Genomic DNA, 23,977 nt, shown 5'->3' with positions numbered 1-23,977 from the left:
CAGTCACGGAGAAGGAAAGAAAGGTATATAGAAATAGAGAAAGATAAAAGCCCAGAGGCAATGGTAGTCGGGATAATTTAAGAAAACCTGGCAAGAAACAAGTCAAGATAAGGCTGGGTATTCATAACTAAGAGTAAGCCTCCGTGTGTGATTTATTTGGGAGCTGGATGGCTGCCCCTCCCCTCCAAAAACAAAAACAAACCAAAAGATTTAAACAACCACAGTGCACCGGGTCAGGAAGGTTTTGAAAGAGGAAGATCATGCCACCTTTGCTGATACCATAGTGGTTGTAATGTAGTCATATATAGTCATACTTCAGCTGCAGGGGACTGTGAAATATGGTCTATTTGTGTGACTAGGAAGAAGAGGGAATAGATGTTTAGTGAGCCCCTTCTCCCATAGTTTTCTTTTTTTTTTTCATTTTTTTTAATTAAAATTTCTGCCTCCTCCCTGTTTCCCATTTCCCTCCCCCTCCTCCCACATATTGCCCCTCCCCCCACTCACCTCCCCATTCCTCTTCTCCTCCCCCCACTCCATTCCCTCTCCCTCTTGATACTGAAGAGCAGTCCAAATTCCCTGCCCTGCGGGAAGACCAAGGTCCTCCCACTTCTATCTAGGTCCAGGAAGGTGAGCATCCAAACAGGCTAAGCTCCCACAAAGCCAGTTCATGTATTAGGATCGAAACCTAGTGCCATTGTCCTTGGCTTCTCATCAGCCTTCATTGTCCGCCATGTTCAGAGAGTCCAGTTTCAACCCCATGCTTATTCAGTCCCAGTCCAGCTGGCCATAGTTTTCTTATAGGCAACTCAAATAAATCATCTTTAAAAATTAAAGTTACATGCTTATCTTCCTTCCATTCTCCTTCCTTTCCACCTCATTTCTTTTCCTGGTCCTGGGGATTGAGCATAGGGAGTTGTATACCAAAGCATGCGCTGTACCACAAGTCATCCACTACCTTTAAAACTAAATTTTGACTTCTTGAGGTTTCCTTTATCCCTGCTGGCATACCAGTTAGTATCATTTTTCAGGATTCTTTAGACAGCCATAAATTGAGATTTTTCTGTTCCTTTTTATATTTATTGCCCAATGTCTGTATTAGAGAATCTTAGGCAGTTTCCATAATGTATTTCTAGGACAATAATCAGAAAATATGAAATCTTAAAATTTGTATTGAAGATGCCTCTTATCTTTTGAAATTATTCCAGTAACTTTTTCCCCTTAAAATAGATTTTATGGTTGTAATGGGGGATAGGGATGAACTGGAACTGGTGGATCAGGTAGGGGAGGGAAGGGGAAATCGGGGTGAGAGAGGGAATGGAATGTGGATAAAGATAGCTAGAATTGAGGACCATTTGAAAACCTGAGTTGATGAAATGTCCTAAAATATGTGGAGGAGATACCAATAAAATATCCAAATAATGGGGGAGAGGGAGTCCCAACTGACTATCTCTTGTCCCCAAGCGAAGCTTCCAGTACCAAGAATGGGTTACAACCAGTTTAGATGTTGGCCAAAGGGGTCCTATGAAAATCCCCAAACAACCCAGACTGTTTCCTAAAGTATAGGTTGCTTTCTACAAACTGATAAGACTCCATTGCTGAAGACAACATCCACACAACTCATTGAACATGGAGAGGTCTAGTTGGTACCTGTGTAGAATCTTCATCCTAGTGCACTAGTAACTTTTTACTTATTTTCTCATTTCCAGTGTTTCTTGCCTTAAATTTACTTGTTTTGGGTCCTCATGATCTCTGCAAAAATTGGCGTCATTCCAGGGATCCTGAACTGAAGGCTCAGGCAATGTTATGGACTGGAGGGAGGTAGGAGGGGAAGCTTGAGGTAGTGGGACTGTCTTGGTATAGACTGACTCAAAGTAGGTGAGAAATATCTGTAAGGTTTCCCCACTTCTTCCAGTAAGATTTCAGCAGGGAGGCCTGAAGAGGACCTAAATTCAGGCATCAGATAGAAACCTATGGTCAGGCTGGGAAGGCAGTACACAAAGAGTGTTTGGCCAGGAGCCCAGATTGCCTTGCCCCAAAACTTACAAAGAATTGGCTGTACATCAAGTCTGGTGCAGGGAAAGCTTCCTTCTCTGAAGCCGACAGGTAAAAAAAAAAAAAAAAAAAGCCTTGGTCAGGCCAAGAGAGAGAGAGAGAGAGAGAGCATTTTTAAACAGAAGCTAGACTCCTCTTTTTTTTTTTTTTTTTTTTTTTTAAAGATTTGGCACTCTCCAATTTGCAAATTGTTCTTTGGCTACTTCTTGCTTTATATTATCCAGGAATTCTTGGAATACTAAGCTGTAGCCTGCTCTTGGTTGTTTCTTACTTGCTTAGCTTTTGCTAGTGTTATTTCCTAAGAAACAGTGTTTTTCCTTTTCTTATTTTCCTGGAAAACATCTGGTAATACTGTGTGCCAACTCGTTGGTGAAGAAGCCTGTGTCTCGCTTTACATTATTCCCTACCTCTGTGTTCCTGTTGCACATTTTGCATGTAAATGTCTCTTCCTGCACGTATTTCTCTCAATGGACAATGAGGTCATTAAGAACGATGATTCTTCACTACAAAAATGAAAACGAAAACAAAACTTGAACCTGAGATTCCTGGCACAGATTATTGTGCTGTCATTGATGAGCAATAAGTATTTGTTGATAAGCGAATGAGTGCAATATGAGTATTGCATTTCTAGCATTTTATGGTGAGCCTGGTATTTTGTATGTATCTCATTTTGTGTAGGACCAACTAAACATCTAATTCTAGTTCGCTGGACTTTGTACACTGATAAAAAGCTCTCTGAAAATCCTGTATGCTCTCTGTGTATCAGTTCAAATTTAACCTTCTTTCAAGTATCCTTCTCAAGCATGTTCTGCTCTCCAATAGCTTTCCTAATTTCTTCCACCAGAGGTTAGCACGCCTTTCATTGTTTTGGGTTTTTATACATACATTCTTAGGTGTTTAGTTTTCTCTTGGTCTTGGATTTTATGCCAAATAATGATATGTTTATTTCATCCTACTTGATTACTATGTATCTTAGGTTTCCATTGCTGCAATAAACCATGGCAACAAATGCCTTGGGGAAGGACTCTCAGATCACATTCTATCACTGAGAGAATTTAGGGCAGGAATTCAAAGCAGGAACCAGTGGTGACAAGCTGATGCAGAGCTGTGAAGAAGCGTTGCTTACAGACTTGCTCAACTTACTGTTTTATAAGACCTAGGACTCCCAGCACAGGAGTGGTACCATCCCACATCAATCATTAATCAAGATAATACCCCGTAGACTTGCCTACAGGCCAGTCTTTTGGAAGCATTTTCTCAGTCCTGGTTACCTCTTGTCAGATGACCCTGGCAGCAACTTCGTTTCAGATAACAATTTTTTGACAGTGTTGTATCAAGTTGACATAAAGCTAGCCAGCACACAAGGTTTTGAGTATTTTGTGATTAGAGGCTGTGTTGTCTTTATGTTCGTTTATCTTCTTTCATTTCATTCAGGGTTTTCCAAATAGTAGTGATACTCAAAAAATAATCTGTAAATGAATAAGATATGCAGGATTGATAATTGAGAGCCAGGAGGAAAAAAAAAGTGAAATTCAGCAAAGGGGAGGAGGGGCAACACCATACTATCACTTCAAAATGTGAATAATTGCTGCAAAATTGAAAGAACCCGAATTTTTCCAGGAGATGACAGCAACTATTCAGACAACTGGCTTCCAACTGCTTTCAGATCCTGGAAGTGAAACTTAATAAGCCTTTTTTTTCCCCTGTGGATAGGAGCACATAGTTTTTGCTAATGCTTTAATTTATCTAGCTTGTAAAGAACAGGATATATATTTTTCTTCTTTGCTAGTTTATATCAGTTATTTGATTCTTATATTTTTCTGAGAGTTTTGGATTAAACACAGGAAGTATTAGATTATGCTAGGTTGTTCCTACATACAAAACTTTATTTATTTAAAAATAAAATATTTTATTGTAGAGAATGGCATTTCTTTGCTCTTTTGTCTTTATACTTTTTAACTGTGTTAAGAACAACAACAAATCTGAGGCCTCAGAAAAAGAAATATTCTAAATGTCAAACAGTCATTTATGTATGTGAGATTGCTTTTTATATGTTTTTAAAGCATCTAAATTTTCTATATTTTGGTAGAAATATTCAGAAAGTAATAGCAGCTTCCTACTGAGTGTTCATCTTGGTTTTTCTTCTCTGTTCGAAGTTACAGAATCTTGTATTTCTTCTTGGTGTAAAGGTCAAACTGTTTTAATACTGAGTGATGCCAATGCTGGACAAGTTATGTATGTTGTTTTCTTTATTGGAATGTTTGTTGATAGTTTTTCGAAGAATGGAGATTCCGTTTAGTCTCATTCATCTCTGCCATTTCCAAAGAGAAGTTTAAGTGCATACCAATATAATAAATTGCTAAAATGAGTATTAGTTAGCTTAACATGAACATCCTAGTCAAACCAGTCTAAAACCATTTGAGTAATGGGGTGTCTTAGATGGAAGGAAGGTCACACTCCATTTATTATTAGCTAAATCACTTTAATTTCTGAATTTCAGGTCTTCACCTGGAAAACATGAATTATAACTCAAATTTGTAAGGCTGTTTTTAGAATTAAATGAGGTCACCATGAAAACACTGATGATCTGCCTACAACATTATGGTTATGTTAATTATTTTCCTCATTGTCATGGGAAAAAACTGATAAAATCAATTTAAGAAAGGAAGGCATTGCTGGGCATGGTTGGGTAGGCCTTTAATCTCAGTACTTGGGAGGCAGAGGCAGGCAGATCTTTGAGTTCCAGACCAGCCTGGTCTAGAGTGTGAGTTCCAGGACAACAAGGGCTACACAGAGAAACCTTGTCTTAAAAAAACAAAACCAACAAAACCATAAAAAAATCCCCAAAACAAAGAAAGAAAGAAAAAGAAAGAAAGAAAGAAAGAAAGAAAGAAAGAAAGAAAGAAAGAAAGAGAAAAGCAAAGAGGAGAATGAAGGCATGTTTCTAAGAGTATGAGGTGGCTGGTCATATTCCGTCAACAGTCAAGAAGCAGAGAGAGATGAATCATCCCTTTTATTTAGTCTGGGACCACAGCCTATGGAATTGTGCTGCTACCTTTTAGGTTAGGTCTCCTGTCTTGCTTAAACATTTTGAAACACCTATCATAGAGATACCCAGAGATACATTTCCATGACTCTAAAGCTAGTTAAGTTGAAAATGAAGGTTAGCTATTAAAATTAGTTAATTCTAGAAACATAATATAAAGAGCAAGACTCTGTCTCTGTAAGACCATTTTCTACATATACACTGTTCAGTCCAATGATGTTCTTTCATAGTCTCATTTTTTTTGTCTAGTGATTTATTGAAAACCTGGCACTAGAGAAATTCCTTGGAATTCACAAAGATGATCCCAGCTAAGACCCTAAGCAACAGAAGAGATGGTGCCCTGTAGTCAGACAGATGAATATCTTAAATGTCACCATAGAACCTTCATCCAGCAACTGATGGAGACAGAGACAGAGACCCGCAGCAGAGCACTGGGCTGAGCTCCTAAAGTTCAGGTGAAGAGTGGAAGGAGTGAGAATATGAGCAAAAAGGTCAAGACCATGATGGGTTCACCCACTGAAACAGTCTGCCTGAGCTAATGGGAGCTCACCAACTCCAGCCACACAGGGAAGGAACAAGCTTAGGACCAAACTAGTCCCTCTGAATGTGGGTGACAGTTGTATGGCTGGGACAGACTGTGGGGCCACTGGCAACGGCACTAGGATTTTTCCCTACAGCTTGTACTGGCTTTTTAGGAACCTGTTCTCTTTGGATGGATGCCTTGCTCAGCCTAGATATAGTTAGGAGGGCCTTGGACCTTCCCCTAAGCATTGCACCTTAACTTCTTTGTGGAGTGGATTAGGGGTTGTGGGGTTCGAGGGATAAGTGGGGGGAATGGGAAGAAGGAAGGGAGTGGGAACTTGGATTGGTATGTATAATGAAAAAAGATAGTTTGTTTTCTTTTTTTAAAAAAATAAAATGAAATGAAAAAAGAAAGCTGAGGAAATTTTCACTTTCATCCTGGGCATATTTTAGTACAAGTTGAAATTCATAACAGTACTGAATAAAGGAACTTGAACTATTGATTAAGCTGATATATCAGTTAATAGGAAAACAAGACTTATCCTGTTTTAAAAACCAACTGTAGTTAATTATCATCAATAGGAGTAACTTGAGAGAAGGATAAATTTGGATTTTCAGTGACTTTTGTGCCTACTAAAACTTTCAATGAAAATTATAAAACTTTGGTGAAAAAAATTGAAGAGCAACCTCACTCCAAGAATGGAAAGATACTCCCCTTCATGTATTAATGTTGTTGAAATGTCTATACTACCTAATGCAGTCTATATATTCAATACATTACCTATCAAAATACCAATAATGTTTCTCATAGAAGTAGGAAAAATAAAATTCTGAAATACACATGGAACCACAAGAACCTGAATATCCAACAGAACAAAACAGGAGGTACTGACTGTCTAACTTGAAAATGCATCACAAATTTGTAGTGATCAAACATCAAGATTTAGACATTTAAAAAGACGTACAAGGCAATGGAACAGAATAGAAAACCTAGATGAAAACTCACATATCTACAGCCAGTCAATTTTTTTTTAATTTTTTTATTGAAAAAAAAAATTTCCGCCTCCTCCCCGCCTCCCATTTCCCTCCCCCTCCTCCCGCCCCTCCCCCTCCACCCCACTCCTCTTCTCCTCCCTCTCCAGCCCCAAGAGCAGTCAGGGTTCCCTGCCCTTTGGAAAGACCATGGTCCTCCCCACTCCATCCAGGTCTAGGAAGGTGAACACCCAAACTGTCTAGGCTCCCACAAAGCCAGAACATGAAGTAGGATCAAAACCCCATGCCATTGTCCTTGGCCTCTTGTCAGCTCTCATTGTCCACCATGTTCAGAGTCCGGTTTTATCCCTTGCTTTTTCAGCCACAGTCCAGCTGGCCTTGGTGAGCTCCCAATAGATCAGAGGGTCTGATCTATTGGGAGCAGTCAATTTTTTTTAATAAGATGCTGTCTTGGGGCTTCTGTTGCTGTAGTGCAATATGATGACCAAAATCTATTTAGGGAGGTAAAGGTTTATTTCATTTATACTTCCATATCCCAGTTCATAATAGAAGGAGTAACAACAGGAATTTAAACAGGCCAGGAACCTGGAGGCTGGAGCCTGTTGTAGAGGCCTTGGGGGAGTGCTTCTTACAGGCTTGCTTTCCATGGCTTACTCTGTCTGTTTCTTTTAGCGCCCAAGACTACCAGCACAAGGGTGGCCTTGTCCACAGTGGGCTGGGCCCTCCTCCATCAATCACTAATTTAGAAAATTCCCTACAGACTTGCCTGCATCCTGATTTTTATGGAAGCATTTTTCTCAGTTGACCTTTCCACCTGAGATGACTCTAGATTGTTTCAAGTTGACATAAAACTAGTTAACATAGGTGTTAAGAACATACATTGGAGAAAGGATAGTTTCTATAATAAGTTGTGTTTGGAAAATAAATTCATACTAAGAAGAGTGAAATTATTCTATTTCCCACCTATTAACAAAAGTCAACTCTAAGTGAACTAAAGATTCAAGTCTACTTACTTCATGTCAGGCCTTAATAATAGCAAGAATTTTCCTTTAGAAAGTCTCTGCTGGGATTCACAGTTGGAGGCTTTGTTTTTAACTGTGTTCCTTGCCCCTTTCATTAAGATTACACTGTGCATGGATTGCCTTCCTTGACTCACAGTTGGTACTTACTAAGCAGAGGTTTTCACCAATGTTTTCCTGTCTGCATGAAGGCACCACAGATTTCAGTTTGTGAGAATGCATTCACTCACATTGTATGATACCCGATTCTACCTGTACATTATTTCACTGAGATTTATACGCAGGCTGGAACCCTTACAGAACATGGGCCCTTCCATCTTGTAGCTGACAGTTCATTGAAAATGTTTACTGGTTTTAAGGAATTATCATTTATTTAAGTTGTAGCTAATGTCTACCGTGAGTTTTTAAAATATGGAAATTGAAGCGTTCCAGATACAGGAATTTTAAAATACTTGGTTATACAAATCGAAGAACAAAATATGATGTGCTAAAATTCTCCATGATGTGAGCTTTGCTCTTCCTGGAAGAATTTATTGCTGACTTCTGTTAAGGCCATCAAGATTTATCAGGTATTGTCACAGCAAAGTGGGTAAGATGGAAAACGGAAAAGTTTTCTAAAAGTATTGCATTCTGACAGCTTTCCCTTCTAAAACTAGCTTTCTTTTCTTTTCTTTTTTTTTTTTTGACATAGATTGAAGTTACTTTAAAATGACACTAAAAACCAGTAGATACCAGTCACATATATCCAACTCGTTTGACAGTACATGTTAATTCATTTCTGTTAAAGTATTTGGGGTACTTATATCCATAACACTGATTTCAGTAATTAATGCTATCTGAAACTATTTTACTCTAGTAAAACAGCATCTTTAAAACAATCTATATTAATAATTCAGCATGAGCTTAATGAATTTATTCAGACTAATTTAAGTGTTTTTTATATATGGTTAATAAAAAAAAATGCCTCACTTTGATTACAGAGCTCTTCCTGATGTGAACACTCTTTCCTGTAGCAGGCAACAGCCACTGTGCTCTGACCCCCATTATGGGTTTGGGCTTGACAGAGAGAATGAAAAGACTCAGCGTGGTATGGGAAGGGGCAGGGTAGCCTGCCCGAAGGACACTTGGGTTGTGTGTCATGCGGTAACACAGAAGGAGCACTGCATTTTTCTACAGCACACCATCTATACAAAATTTGCTCTGAAAAGTCCCTTTGGAGTTGTGATGCTCACTAGCTGTATAGAAGAGTCTCTGTGCAATCACACATAATTTCATGAATTTTTATTTATTTTCATATTTATGTTCTCCATGGAGTCATCTTAATAAATTTTTGTTTCAAACACTGTCTCAAGGTGAATATTTAATAATTAGTATTAGAATATATTTTAAGCTTGTGTTAGATTACATACCCATCCATTTACTGTATTTTAATTTTCTGATTAACTTCCTATACTTTCTCTAAAGAGAACTAAACTTTAAATCTCATGTAATTTGTGTGTGCAAAATAGTAATCAGATTCTACGTTTTACACTGTACATTTAGTGAATGAATATAAATTCTGCCTTACTGTTTTTTTTAAATACTTCCTTTTTATCTAATTCACAGTTGGTTCACTATAATGCATCTATGACCTGATGCAGTCACTGATACAGTAAATCAATCATGTATTGATGCATGAGTATATTTACTTCTCAGAGTTCAGAAGCCTTTTCAATTTTGTTACTACAATGGAGAGTCTCTATTCCACATCTTAAATTTGGAAGTAGCATTTTATATTCTTTTATGTAGATTGTCCTGATACATAAAAGGTGTTCTGTGTATAATCACATGTATGTGAGGGGATTGTGTGTGTGTGTGTGTGTATGTGTGTATGTGTAAGAAAAAGAGAACTACAAAATTTATAGATAACTGAATTGAGCACAAAACAGTTGAGTTAGGCCACCCAGACCAGAAATACATATGTCAAATGCTGTCTCTTATTTCTGAATCTCAGCTTTGAATCTTCAGATATGTGTGTTCATTTGGAATATCCGTTGAAGTCATGAAATTAATAAGGGCCCATAGAGTTGGGAGAGATAAACATATTGGTATATAGGGAAATGATGGATCAGAAAAGAGTAAATAAAAAGTGGGTTAGTACAAGGAATGCACTAGGGATAACTAACATTAAAGACATTTAGAAAAAGTCATATGGAAATCTATTACTGTAGAAGATGTCATTTTTGAGGAGCAAGCAACCTTGTTTTTGAGAGTGTAACTTACTGGTTATTGGAGCTTGCTGATTAAACTAAACCTGCTGACTCGTGAGCCCCAGCTGAGTGTCTCTGTCTCCTTTGCACTGGTATAACAAGCATACATCACTACTCCTAGCCCTTTATATGAGTGATGGAGATTAAATTCAGGTCCTCATATTTTCAGGGCATGCATGTCACTGACGGAGCAAAGTCACCAGCCTTGGTGAAGGTATATATATATGAATACAATTGGTTGATTTATAAAAGCCCATTATACTTACATGGTTGTTTTAGCTTCAGACTTTGGAATTTGGTCAAAGAATGAAAAAAACCAAAAGATAAGCAAGCATTGAATTTCAGGACTATCATTAACTTTTTAAAGCCAGAGAGTCTCTAAAATGAAAGACTTTTAGTACTTAGAGATTGTGTTCCACAAGTGTGATATATGGGTGTGTTTTCACATCCGTATGTATAGTCACATGGCTGTGTGTACCTGGTGTGTGTGGGAGGGGTGTCAGAAAAACCATAACGGATGTCTCCCACTATTGCTCTCTACCTTGTCCTTTGAGACAGGATCTCTCACTCAATCTGGAGTTCTCGAACTTCGGTTAAACTGGCTCCAGAGATCTTTCTTCATCTTTGCGTCTCCACCTCCCAGAGCTGGGGTGACAGGCAACACGTCTGGAGTCACTATATTTATGTGGGTGCAGAGGATTCCAGCTTGGGTTCTTAGGCTTGTGAGGTGGTCACTTTATACACAGGCCCCTCCCCCTCGGCACAGTATCTCTATACAGGCACCCCCCCCTCCGTACACCATCTCTATACAGGCACCTCCCCCCTCCGTACACCATCTCTATACAGGCACCCCCCCCTCCGCACACTATCTCTATACAGGCCCCTCCCCCTCGGCACAGTATCTCTATACAGGCCCCTCCCCCTCCGTACACTATCTCTATACAGGCAACCCCCCCCCCCCCGTACACTATCTCTATACAGGCACCTCCCCCTCCGTACAGCATCTCTATACAGGCACCTCCCCCTCCGTACAGCATTTCTATACAGGCACCTCCCCCTCAGCACAGTATCTCTATACAGTGGTCACTTTATCCACAGGCACCTCCCCCTCTGTACAGCATCTCTGTACAGGTACACCGTATCTTCTGAAGTATTCAGTATTTCAGCTCTTACCAAACATAGGCTCATACCATCAGTTTGAATATCTTTGGAATCTTACTGAAAACAGGACTAGGTCTGCTGCTATGTAAATGACTTTAAATATGCTAGTAATTCCTAACATCGTGAAAAAAAAATGTGAGTGTGACTTTTTTCCCTTCAAAGAATTAGATAATGCCATTTTCCACCAATGAGACTAATTGCTAGCTAGTTGTTGATTAGAAGTACATTCTTCTAGGACTTTATATGCTACTGTACATTGAACATTGATTTCTGTGGAGCCTCTGGGGAAAAATGTTTTGAAATTATCGTTCTCTTTTGGTGATACCCTTGTTTATCAAACATAGATTCTTTTCTCATACGATACAATCTCAATGCAGTTTCCCCTCCTTCTCATCCCCGGTCCTCTCCCACGTGGATCCACTCCCTTTATGTCGCCCATTAGGAAATAACAGACTTCTAAGAAATAACAATAAAACATAAAATAAAATTTGCAATAAGAGAAAAACAAAAGCTTGGTGATTTTTAAAAATACCTTCTACGTACATGTTCTGAAATGAGTGATACTAGCTCTGTCTTCATATTTTCTTAACCAAATGGTGTTGAGAAGATGCTTTTTAAGTGATAATGGGTCCAGTAGTTTATAAATATAGGAGTGCTAATGTGCACAGCTCCTTGTTTGGATTACATCTTAGTATTTTTAAAGTTTTAATAAAATATTCGTATTTGAGATGTACAGACATATAACTAACAAACTTATCTTTACAAGCTTTTCCTATGTGATTTAATGTTCAGTTCCTAGTGTGTTGTGATTATATTTTGTCAGCCCAAAGTCACCGGTTTGGCTTATATTTTAAAGTAATTTTATGAACTTATAAATAGCTATTTTATTTTTATTTCCTTTTTACTTTGGTTAATATTCATATGAACACTCTGAGTTACAGGCCAATTTGTGAATAATTTCATAGTTTGCACGAATTTTCTGCTACGTAATAAACATTACTCTGCAAGTGCTTTAGTAGACATTGGATTTGATTTCACTATATGCATTATAATGAAATCTATTGTTACCTAATTTAGTAATAATTTTGTCATAGCAAGTTAACATCTCTTATAATTTTAATTGTTATCAAGAAGAATGACATCATTTACTTTGACAGAAAATGTAGAAAGATGGATTAATGACAAATTAATAATTTACTACCTTTGCATAAAACTGAAGCATAGGGTATTAGAAGGATTGATGGCACAAAAGGTTAACAAATTTTAGCAGCTTTCATTAGCTTTACACCATCATATGTTTGTGGTACTGACTGAAATAGGCTATATAGCAAATCTCAGTCTAGGGAACTAATTACTTGTGCCGATTGCCGCACTGATGAATAGACCCTCATTGTATCATTCCCCTGAAGACAAGGAGCAGCCTGTGATTCACGACTGCATCCTGGCTGATATTTGATAATAATTTTAACAGATAAATGTAGGAAGGCAGAATGATGAAGTGCCTATCCAAGCTCCATGACTCTCAAAGCCATGCACATAACCATCTGGGTACTGTCTCTTTTCTTCTCAACTAAGGGGATTTCATTTCATTAACTGAATTCGAACAACTGTTCTCTTTTGCTTGTATATCTAGTTTGTATATATCTTATATTTATTTTTAAATTGTATTGTTGTATTAGTTTTGATTTAAAGCTTAGGTACCAAAGCAATGAAATAAAGAAAGAGTAAGTGAGTTTCAGTTTTCCTTTTTTGAAGACTATAATGCTCAAACATTTTTGTATTTCATTTTTATATCATTGCTCCTTTTCGGGCATGACCAAAATCAACAAAGGAAGTGTTTGATGTTCTCATTGTCTCTTTTATATTCTCTGAAAAGGGCATTGGATTCCTACTGTTTTAAAATATTTTCTTTAAGTAATATACTCCTTGTTGTACATGCTTTTAAAACTTAATTTTTAACCAATAAAATATACTTGTTACAAATCTATTTTTCTAGATGGTATCTTTAAAACATCATAACAAGGTTGACTTTATTTGTGTATTTTAGGATAGTCAGCTGGTAAAGAGTATTAATTTGTCATAGCTGACAGGTACAGTTTTATTAGCTCATGAAATACAAGTAAGATTTTTTTATTAGTTATTCCTGCAGAAGTTTTAATTATAAATATGTTTTTATTTCATTTTTGAAAGTTACAGGTTTTCATGCTATACATCTTTAGTGTATAAATATATTCTCCTGAGTTGTAACAGAAATAAACCTCTATATGAGTATTTTCTTTATAAAATATTTCCAGCATGCTAGGACATGAGTATTTAACAGCAGAGAAAGTTGACATTTATGTGTTGCCATATAAAAGATCTATGTAATTGGGGAAAATATCATAGAACTTGGATTTTAAAAATAAATTTCCAAAAGTATGCATTCAATATAGTAATTATCGCACATCATATAGCATGTAGTTTTTAATTAAATAGAATAACAGGCTACATAAAACAGAAATTCAATCTGATTTGCCTGAAAATAGATTGCTATTTCACTCCACAAGAATGGTTTATTTAAAAACAGTAAATGGAGAAGAAATGCATTTTCTTGTGTTGTTCTAAGCCTCAGGGGCTAAATGTAATGAATATTTTAAGAGATTATTTTAATTAAATTCCTGCACATCTAAACAGAGTAATATTTTATTATCACATACATAACCATGTAACTGAGATATTCATTAAAGTTAACACTTTCTGGACCAAGAATTCATCGTATGATTTACTGACCTTGTGCAAAAAGGCACAAATTAGGAAGAAAAATGAAGGGGGATAGACTTTGATTAATATAGGTAATGCTATACCATATTTATAATAGCCTTTTCCCTATTCTGGTTTATAAATGCAGCCACAGAGAAAGGTGCCCTGCTGAGGCTGAAATGAGGCTGAAATCAGAGCACATGCCACTAGAGTGTGGGGAAACTGATCACATTGTCAGCGATTCATTTCAAAATGATGTATTTAGTGCTCGTTTCACCTTCCAAGAAAAGGAAAAGGAGTTCCTTAGACTAGAAGGTGATATTGTTATTTTCAAGGACATACCTAAGTTAAAGATTGCAGAGTGTGAGATGGAGGGAGAATTAAGAGGAAGGAGAGGGGGGAAAGGCAGAGCAAACAAGGAGAGCACTATGCAGAAAGTCCGTGCTTCCACGCTGTTTGATAATTGCTAACATATGTGGCTTCTCTGTTTCATTGTAGTCGTCCTCGTGAGTTCTGGCGCCTTGACTACTGGGAAGATGACTTGAGGCGCCGGCGACGATTTGTGCCTAACCCTCTAGGATCGACACATCCTGAAGCGACACTAAAAACAGCCGTGGAACATGGTCAGTGTTTAAGCCGTCCCTTCCAGTAGTAGTAGGTACCGCACTTGGTGAATAATTACAGGGCACGGCAGAACTGTCCAACACCACATTTAACAGTGCCTTGCCCCACAAGGGCGAGGGAGACGCACTTTGTATAGGATCCCATGAAATTATGGTGTCAAGTGTACTTATTTGTTACAGTACACATACAAAACTTAGTTAACATGAACCATTGTTTCAAAGTACAAGGCTAAAGTATTTGTCCTTTTAAGCAACACTTTCAGCTTTGAGTAAATGAATCCTGCAAGCCCAACTTGAATTCGTGAGCATAAGAAGCACGTAATTTACAAACCAAATAGGTTTCCGGGTACTGTCCTGCATGCACAGTTCTCCTCCAGCAGGGGTGTTATAATAAATGTCCAAGTGCCTCAGTACTTGCTAAACCTTGATTTGCAGTTGTGATTGATGGTCATGGACAAGAGAATAGACATTATTTTCATATGTTACTTTCGATACCAACTTGTTTTCAGAGCTTAACAAAACATTCCCCATCTTTGTTATGAAGCATATGATGGTGATTCAGTTTAGGTAGAAGTCTGATAACTGAAACAGCCAGACAGGGTCTCTTGCATTGGAAATATGCTTTGTGTAGTCAGAAACAACACTTGCGACTTCACGAAGTTCTGAAAGCTAGTTAAAACATACTAAGGAGAAACGCCCCTCTCTATATTAAAATTACTTTATTTCTGCAAAATATAAATTGGTTAAGGTGGATATCATCTGACCCCTCATTAGGATATTCATTTAACATGCTGCAGTTTGTAATTAAATGGCAATGAATGCCACAAATAAAAAAATGTTAAATCATATCCAGTAGAGATATTAAGAATTTTCTTTGATTTCTATTGTTTTTAATTGGTACAAAGAAATCATGTATTTATGTGGTATCATGTCATGTTTCAATGCAGGTGATGATATTAAAAATTTAGATTAAAAATCTGTAGTCTTGGGTTTGGCCTCAGTCAGGCCGTTTAACCTCTTGCACTCATCCTTAAAGAGCCATTTCTGGAAGAAAATGTCTACAATATGTCATCAGATATAACACCGAATGTGACATCGGTCTGTTAAAATAAATGATCATACCGAGAATAGTCAATAACAACATGATCTAAAAGCAGTAATAGTCTCTGGGCCCTGTGTCTTCAACTCCAGGGGGTGGGGAGGGGAAGAGATGTAGAATTGATTAGCCTGCTTTGCTATGAAGGTTCATGCTCTTTTTGTGTGGTGGTATAGACTTCAGAGTTACATATTTTCTCTCTTTTAACTTTTGTGGTTAATGATACTATTCATTAAGAAAAGTTTGCAATTTTACCCTTTTCTGCCATGCAGATTTTGTTGGATGTGTTTAAATTTTAATAACATTTTTCTATTCTAAACTCTCACTTAACAGTAAGTTGTGAGTTCTGGCGTCTATGGTAACCGTATACTGTTTCCTTTTACATCAGGAAGGGTAGGATTTGGTTTATAAAATTACATCTTGGAAATTGAGTATCCTTTATTCTCAAGTATCAGTAACTGAATCCAAAGTGCAGTAGTATAGGTTAAATATAGAAGTCACTTAAATATATTCCTATACAAATAGTACATTTTACCATTTTGAAGTATTAGGTGATTCTTACTGGATAAATTTTAGTTATTGTTGAACCTCACCTTTTAAAATAAAATGTTAACTTTTTAAATTCTAAGCACCTGCAGTAGTATTTATTTGCAATACCTAAGTAAGATTTTTGGGCCTATTTAGACACGGATGTCATTGTACTTATTCTAGGTCATAATTAAATGTTAATATCTTTATTTGATTGTGAATATTTGATGGAATCAAAGGCATATTATGTGATTCTTTTATTTACTAATATCTTACATAAATTGTATAATGATTAACTGTAAAATGCATAGAACATTTATTTTTAAAAAAAGCCAAATGTGTGTCCCTCAGCGGTATTATAATTAAGGATATGGATTATGGTTGATACAGTATATTTATTATTTGCATGTTAGATACCTATTTAGTATAATCTTCGGTAAAAATATAAAAGCTATATTTTATTATTTGTGTCTTTGTATTTTAAATGACAAAGCACACGATTCTGAAATTCAACATATAGATTGTAGTGTGTTTGATGTCAGCATAATTTATGCTAATATGATATGAGCAAAGAGCTTAATTTTTAACTTGATTTTATTAAGTCAAATAACTTATCAAGTTGGCATTCAATCTTGGTCTTGTGTTAACTGTGAAATTTTGTCTTTGAATACTTCCTACAACGCAGTAGGAGCTGTTCCGTGGCTGCTGTGTGGGTGTTATACCACTTATGACTTCTTTTACTTATAACTCATTTATCTAAGGAGGCAGACATTTTAAAAATGCAGAATCTTGGAACATCTTGAGTTGTATTATCATTACTAAAGAAAGGCATCTGAATAGAATTGCCGCTGGATATTAGTGATGTATTTTGGTAGTGTGAGCCATCTTTTTTACAGATTGATTTGGTTTGAAGGAAAGCCTCTGGTGTAAAGGTGGCAGAGTAAATACCTGAAGAGTGATGTTCTCTGTTGGCTCGATCAATACCAGCCCCATGACTCTACTTCTGGCTACCTTCTAGTTAAAAACAAATTTTTTAATTCTGACAATTTAATTGCCCTTCCCAAGTTCACATTAACTGGCTTGGGGAAAGAGCTTTAGGTAATTTTTCAAGCAGAGACCCTCCAAAGTGGCTATTTATAAAAGTCGTGTTATAATGGGAGATTCTTTTAACTTTGCAGAAGCAGAAGCTGAATCACGTTTTAAAATTAAAATGAATATTTTCTCTTATGAGTAAATGTTGTTCATGGAAATTAGCGTCAGCTAGAAAAGATGGGCATTTGGTTCTTGAGGACATTTTCTTCTATTTAGTTCTCACACTTGCTGTAAGTCTGTCATAATGGTTCCTCACGTGTTTCCAATGCACCGAGTCCTGTGTGCCAGTTCTTTACGATCAGAGTGTTTCAGACCTAGAAGGGTCCTGAGGCTCAAGTCTAGCCTTTTTATTTAAGAGATAAGGAAACCGAGGTAAGGAAGGGCACACACAGCACTGAAGCCTCGGTTAGCGAGGACCCAGTGGGTTTTCAGCTCAGTGTCATTGTCTTCATGGAAGCTTAGTCCTCAAAGCCATGTAAGATGTGTTTAAATGATAGATTTTCTGTAACTCGGCTGTTAAAACTGTTTAGTACCAGAATCTGATTTAATTCGAGACATTTTTGTTTGTAAAGAGTGTGCATGATGCCAGAAGTATATGTGGAGTATTTAGCATAGCTTTAAGAGTATGCTGTTAATATGTAGAATGCTACTAAAACCCATTTGGATTCCTAAGGATAACAAATCATGAAAAGATCCTAAATCAGACCATTTTTCTGGTAGTTTCAGCAATGTTATTTACTGTTGTTCTCTATGGGATCAGTGTACACCAGGTGTTAGATCTAAAACTTTTAGGGAGCCCACTATCATTAGGGTGAGTGCTTGGATTAAAAAAAAAGTATCCTTTGTACTTTCAGGCAGTTTTTCTAGAGTATTTTTTATTGGCTCGAAGCCCTAAGGAAATAAACTATAGAGAAGGTCTGATTAGAGAAGGTAATAGCTGACTGAGATACTCTGTGTGTCACTGCTCAGAGTACAGTTACAGCATTGGCTTCGCAATACACTCATGGGTGCCCATATTCATTTTGTGTGCTTGATGTCATATCTTTAATCCAATTGTAATTTTGTTTTCTGAAACAAAGTAGCTCTTTCTTAAGACATAAACCTCTTTCCCTGTAACATGGACTACCGAAGACTCTTGTTTCTTGCTCAGTGGATGTTCGATAGAAAATTTATATTTCCTGTGTTTACAGTTATATACTTTAATTTTACTTACCCGCTCTGATGTATAGATACATAACTTCATGACGGCACCTTACTTTCAAGGTCGTGAATTTTGTATTTTGGGCACCAGCCTCTCTTTTAGGCTTCTCTTAGCTTCAGTGAAGTAAAAATATTTTAATGATTCCACTTTGAATAAACTTCTTTAATTCTGTGTAACAATGTAGTTGATTACTAATTTAGCTTAAATATGGCATTAGATAAATGTAGTTAGTTATTAAAATATGAACAATGATCATGTTCAATAAAATTTTTAATAGCGGAAATTATCTGACTTACACTTTAAATTTGAAACAACGGTGTGTTCCTATTTTCATCTAAATAGGCATTTATACTTCACAATAATTGATACTTATTTATCATTGTTGATTGACTAAAAAAGCAAATTTAAGTTAAAACTAGATCCTTCCTTAGAACATATAAACATGACAATTATCTTTTACTTTATGCTTGGGAAAGTTTTGTTCTAATTTTGAAGAAAAAATTCCATAGCAGAAGGCTATTAGACCACTGAGGACTGGGCCCCCGCGCATGTGGTGTGTATTAGAGAACTGTTGGTAATTTTACTGCTGCTCGCTTAAAATCCTCCAGGGGGAGTTAATTACAGGAAGGCCATTCTAAATATCAGTAAGCTGCATATTTTCTAGGACAAGAGGTTTTTCAGTTGAGATTGAACAATTCCAGAATCTGGGCTTGTAAAAATAAGTAAATAAATAAATTAAAGTGGGTCTTTGTATGCATTCAGTGCACTTTACTACAGAAATTTTTTCACAAAACTATTTAATTCAAAAGTTGCTTTGTTTTAGTATGAGTCAGCATGATGAGAACATATTTAAAAACTTTCAAATCCCAGTTGGGTAGGATAGCACTTTATATTTTTAGCAGCTATTTAAAGGAAAGAATTTATTTATCGAACTGTTTTAAGCCATTGCATATTGCTACCAAGAACTGTGTTTTTTGTAAATATTTACAGATTAAATGGCTTTCCTTTTCAAATAAACTTGGTTTACTTCATGATCTGTATGGCAGTGACCCTGTAGGATGTACTGGATGCAATACTTTATCTCTCGTTTGATATCAAATTTAGCTTTTGAATTTTTTAACTCGTAATTCTTACTTGGTCTTTTAAATTCACCACGAGAAGCAAAGAATTAGTAAATTAAAAAGACATTCATATTTGCACAGTGGTTTTTCTTTTCTGCTGTCTTCTGTCCAAGAGCTGGTGTGGGACAGGGGCTTGACCTCAAAGTCTAGCACCACCAGGCCTGTTTCTGTGTCTTGTCTGCAGTCATCATGGGTCCTTTTACCTTAGGCAAATTATATAACCTCCCTGGGTCTGTTTTCTTACCTGAAATCGAGGAATTAGAAGGTTCCTAAGGATGAAATGAATTAAATGTGTAAAATATTTTCATTATATAGTAAGTGCTATGTAATATTATTCTTATTTGTTGTATTTTTGCTTTGAAGAGAGTTATAAATTAAAAAAAATAAAAAGAAAGTAGCACACCAGTTCTGTACCAAAATCTAACTGGTGAACGAAAATGTCTTATAATTTAATGTGTAAGGGGAGCTTAGATGATTTCTTTTGAGTTTCTCACTAGACAGTTTTTGTTCTTGTTTTGTTTTTTTAGTCAAGTTGCTTATATGTTTGTAAGATCTTGTTTGAATTAAGACAATTTTTATTTTAGAGTAGGGAATCTATATTATTTATTGTAAACAATGTTAAAGAACCATAGTGCTGTTTTTTTTTCTAAAATGGTAATAGTTGGTATGTTTTCCTGTAGGTTTTGAAAAATAAAGGAATTTTAATATTAAATATTAAACATTTAATATTAAACTTTTCAAATATTTACTGAGATTTCCATTTGTATACCTTACTATGCTATATTGCAGAGATGAAAAAAAATGAAATTTTATTTACTTGTACAATGCATTCAAAGCTAAATACAGAACGTTTCTTCCTATGACTTCCTTATTAAATATAAAAGCCTCATATTCCATTTAGTGCCCTAAATGTTACATATTAATTATATACACAATTAATTCACAATAAATATAAAATAAAACATCACTCTAAACCAGTGGTTCTCAACCTTCCTAATGCTACAATCCCTTTTTACAGTTTCTCATGTCGTGGTGACGCTCAAACATAAAATTATTTCGTTGTTACTTCATAAGTGTAATTTTGCTACTGTTATGAGTCGTAATGTAAATATCTAAAATACAGGATATTTTATATGCGTCCCCCAGAGGGATTGCAACTCATAGGTTGCGGAAGGTCGCTTCAAACCATGGCTTTATTCTTTGAACCTTATACTGGTCAGAAACCGTGGTAGGGCAAGAGCCTCACCATTGGATTTCCTTATCAGTAGCCCCAGCCTGGGTGGATCAGGTGCTTCACATCCCTAGCTGGAAACAGGTCCTGAACTTCTCTTCTGTAACACTATTCAAAGAAATTGAAGGCTAGGAAAGACACACCATTCTTTGAGCTTTTTCAAACAAGCCCTAGCTGATTGTTGGCTTTTCTGGGGAAAATTGTCGGCTGGGAGCACCAGAGTGGCGCTGGCGAGCCAGTCAGGTTCGGGTGCTTGCCTTCCAGCTGCAAGGTGGTTCCTTTCTTTGGTTCAGTTGCCCCTCATTCCCTGGCCTTGTTGCCCAGAAGCCTCTCAGCCTACTGTTCTGTTATGATTGCCCCCGGGGTGTCTTAGCCCTTTAAACAGCAGAGGAGGGAGCGAGGAGCCTCTGCTTGCTTGCTACAGAACCACTCTTAATATTTGTGTTAGTATCGTGGGCAGGGGAGGATGTGTGAAGCTGTGGGCGAGGGCCCTGGGAAGGAGGAGGAGGGAATGAAGAACGAAATGCGGCAGCTGGAGCTTTATTAGTGTCCCAGAGGGCTTTGGGGTTTGGACCTCCATCCTCATTGGCTGGTGTCCCCCCAAGCGCTGACCACTCTTCTGGACACTCCCTGGCCCTTTCCAAATACATTCCAGGGTAATATATTCAGAGGAATGAATGGCTCCTCATTATTTTTCCATATTAAATAAGCATTGTTTCCTGGACTGGGTTCTGATTTTTTCCACTAAAGAACAAATTGCGGGGGAGGGGAGGCTGCTTCGGAATCCTTTCCTGCTGTAACTATAAGTAAATAAATGGCTGGGTGAGCAGTGCAAGGGTCAGATTTAATGGGATTAAGGTGCTTGTTCAGGGTAACATTACACTAGCTTGGGGAATCGAGTTTGTCAGAAGGAGCGTGTGTGCCATCCTGGTCACTGGCCATCTCTGACTACCTACCCTTCCTGTAGCCCTACCCCTCTGCCCGTGTTCCTCCACTGCTGATGGACAGCTTTGTTTCCTTTTCATTTCAGCCGCAGATGAAGACATCCTTGCTAAAGGAAAACAGTCCATCAAGAGTCAGGCTTTAGGAAATCAGAACTCTGAAAACGAGGCCCTCCTGGAAGGCGACGACGATACTCTGTCATCCGTGGATGAGAAAGATTTAGAGAATCTTGCCGGTAATTCAGTGGCTGCGCAGATATTTCAGCTCTGGGACAATGAGCATCTAATTACTTACTTTTTCAGCTGTGACCACTGGGACTACCAAGCCTACATCCACAATTACATTAACTAGAAATTGGTTTTTGTTCTTCCCAGCGTCTCTCCCTTCATCTGCTATAATTCCTCCTATTTTTTTTTATTCTTCCCAGTCCTCTGACCTTCCTGATCTTTTTCTTTTATGTATAATTTTCATTGAGACAAAAAAATTAAAAGCAGCCACAACAGAACTACTGGACGTATTCTTTGGAAGTTGCTATGCTCTATAAAATAAGTGATATTCTGCCAACTGTTTTCTAAACAAAAATTGGAGTCTGTTTGTTTTAAATATAGACTCTTAGGGAAATACACTTAAGTCACTCAAAAAGTGAACCCCAAGAATTCCATGGGATTTATGCAGCTTGATAATATAGGAATCTTGATTTATACTTAGCAAATTCTCACTTTTATTTTCCTTGTGGAAAAACATTCACTTGTTTGGCTTTAAGTCGTTCATTAAAAGATGTTTTACCTTTGGGGTCTGTGATTGTAATTATTATTAATTACTTGTTTTTCTTGAGGAAAATATGAAAAAAAGCACATAGTTTTTATGTGTGAAAATTACATAGTTGGCATTTCAGTGATTTTAAGAGAAAAGGTATTTGAAAGCTTTCATTTGACAATACACCTCCAACCTTGTGCTACCTTGCAGGGCAAACAGATAGTGAAAAACAATGCTTTCATGACTGCAAACCTCTCAAAGTAGAATAAAATTAATTGGAGTGCGCCTGTTCGGGGGCCTGTGGTGGGAATGGAGGTTAAGGAGGATACTCTTTATCCTGGTCTTTTCCTTCACATCCACTTATCCATCTCCTCCTTTATTTTATCCCTATTCTTATGACTAACGATATGTTCTCACAGTAATAGAGGTGAAAGGGAGTTTAATTATATAATCTTGACAATGGCAATGGGATTAAGAAGTAATCCACACTAATAAAGTGGTGTGGGTTAGAAATGAAGTGGAAATTGTCAGGGGTCTTCTGTAGAATCTAGACAGCACCAGCTTCTGCAGCTGTCTCCTTACCCTGTAATTGAATGTCTGAGAATGATTGAAAAAATGTTATTTCTGCTCAGGATTACATGCTAATGTACAGAGGGCAAAAGGAGACAGCAAAAGAATACATAGATGCTTATTTCATCCGTTTACCGGGATGAGCTTTGGGAAATCATAACTGTTTTGAAGCTATCTGCTCCCCATCTGCAAACACAATGCATTTGTACATTGGGAATAGAGGGCAAAGCCTGCTCTGATCTCTGCAGAGCATCCCTCCCATTGTCCTACTGGCACACATTAAGATTGATGTGAGATTAAGGATCATCACACTTCAAGCAATCGATGGAAATGTCAATTCATGTGGATTTTGAAACACTTATTCACCCATTGACCACCTGAATAGGTGCACCTTGTTTATAGGCACTATATTAATTCAGAATTATAAATGCCAGTCTTCTCTTTGACTCTTTTCTTGTACAGTATTTGTACAATGAGAAATTGTTGTAGGATTTCATATTTGCTCTGAATCTATCTCCAAATATGTGTGTATGTGTATACATACATATATATATATATATATATATATATATTAATTAATTTTAGTTCCTACTTTAGGGTTAGCTGCAAGGTACCTAATGCTGTTCTGTCTATAGTGCATCTATTGTTTTCAGTAGCAGTCTGATTTGTCTCTTTGATAAGCCCTGTGGAGATTTGATTATTCCAATAAAAATTCATTCACTTGGAAACCCACCCTCCAGCTGTTTACTCCCAGAGTCCCTGAACTACACTAATATTAGATTTGGAGGCACTGAGCAATATTTAATGGCAGAAAGGACACTTTGAGAAGAGATATTTTTATCAGTCTTGTGTGAGGGGGAACCCGGTACAGAATCTTTTTCAGAGGAGGGGGTTCATCAGAGGATTTCCAGACCTTTTACCCATAAAGCTAGTCCTCTGGTACCCGTGCCTCCAAGCTCTAAAGTCACCCCTGGCCCTGGGAGCCTATCAGGCCTGCTTGCCCCTGGCTGTTATTCCATGTTGTTGGTAGCCTGAG

General features: G+C 37.1%; 1 protein-coding gene across 4 annotated transcripts in view; it reads left to right on the top strand.

Annotated features, from left to right (window-relative positions):
* Lrba (LPS responsive beige-like anchor protein) overlaps positions 1-23,977 on the top strand; it is a 484,014-nt gene that overhangs the window by 238,977 nt on the left and 221,060 nt on the right. For all 4 annotated transcript variants that reach the window (XM_057757319.1, XM_057757317.1, XM_057757318.1 and 1 more), the window contains exons 38-39: positions 14,280-14,404; positions 21,704-21,850. In XM_057757319.1, the coding sequence (XP_057613302.1) occupies positions 14,280-14,404; positions 21,704-21,850 (272 nt within the window). The remainder of the gene's footprint in view (positions 1-14,279; positions 14,405-21,703; positions 21,851-23,977) is intronic.

Source organism: Chionomys nivalis, chromosome 24, assembly GCF_950005125.1.
Source record: "Chionomys nivalis chromosome 24, mChiNiv1.1, whole genome shotgun sequence".
NCBI classification, from domain to species: domain Eukaryota; kingdom Metazoa; phylum Chordata; class Mammalia; order Rodentia; family Cricetidae; genus Chionomys; species Chionomys nivalis.
Note: the sequence above shows the minus strand (reverse complement) of the source record. Positions and strands in the feature narration are given on the sequence as shown.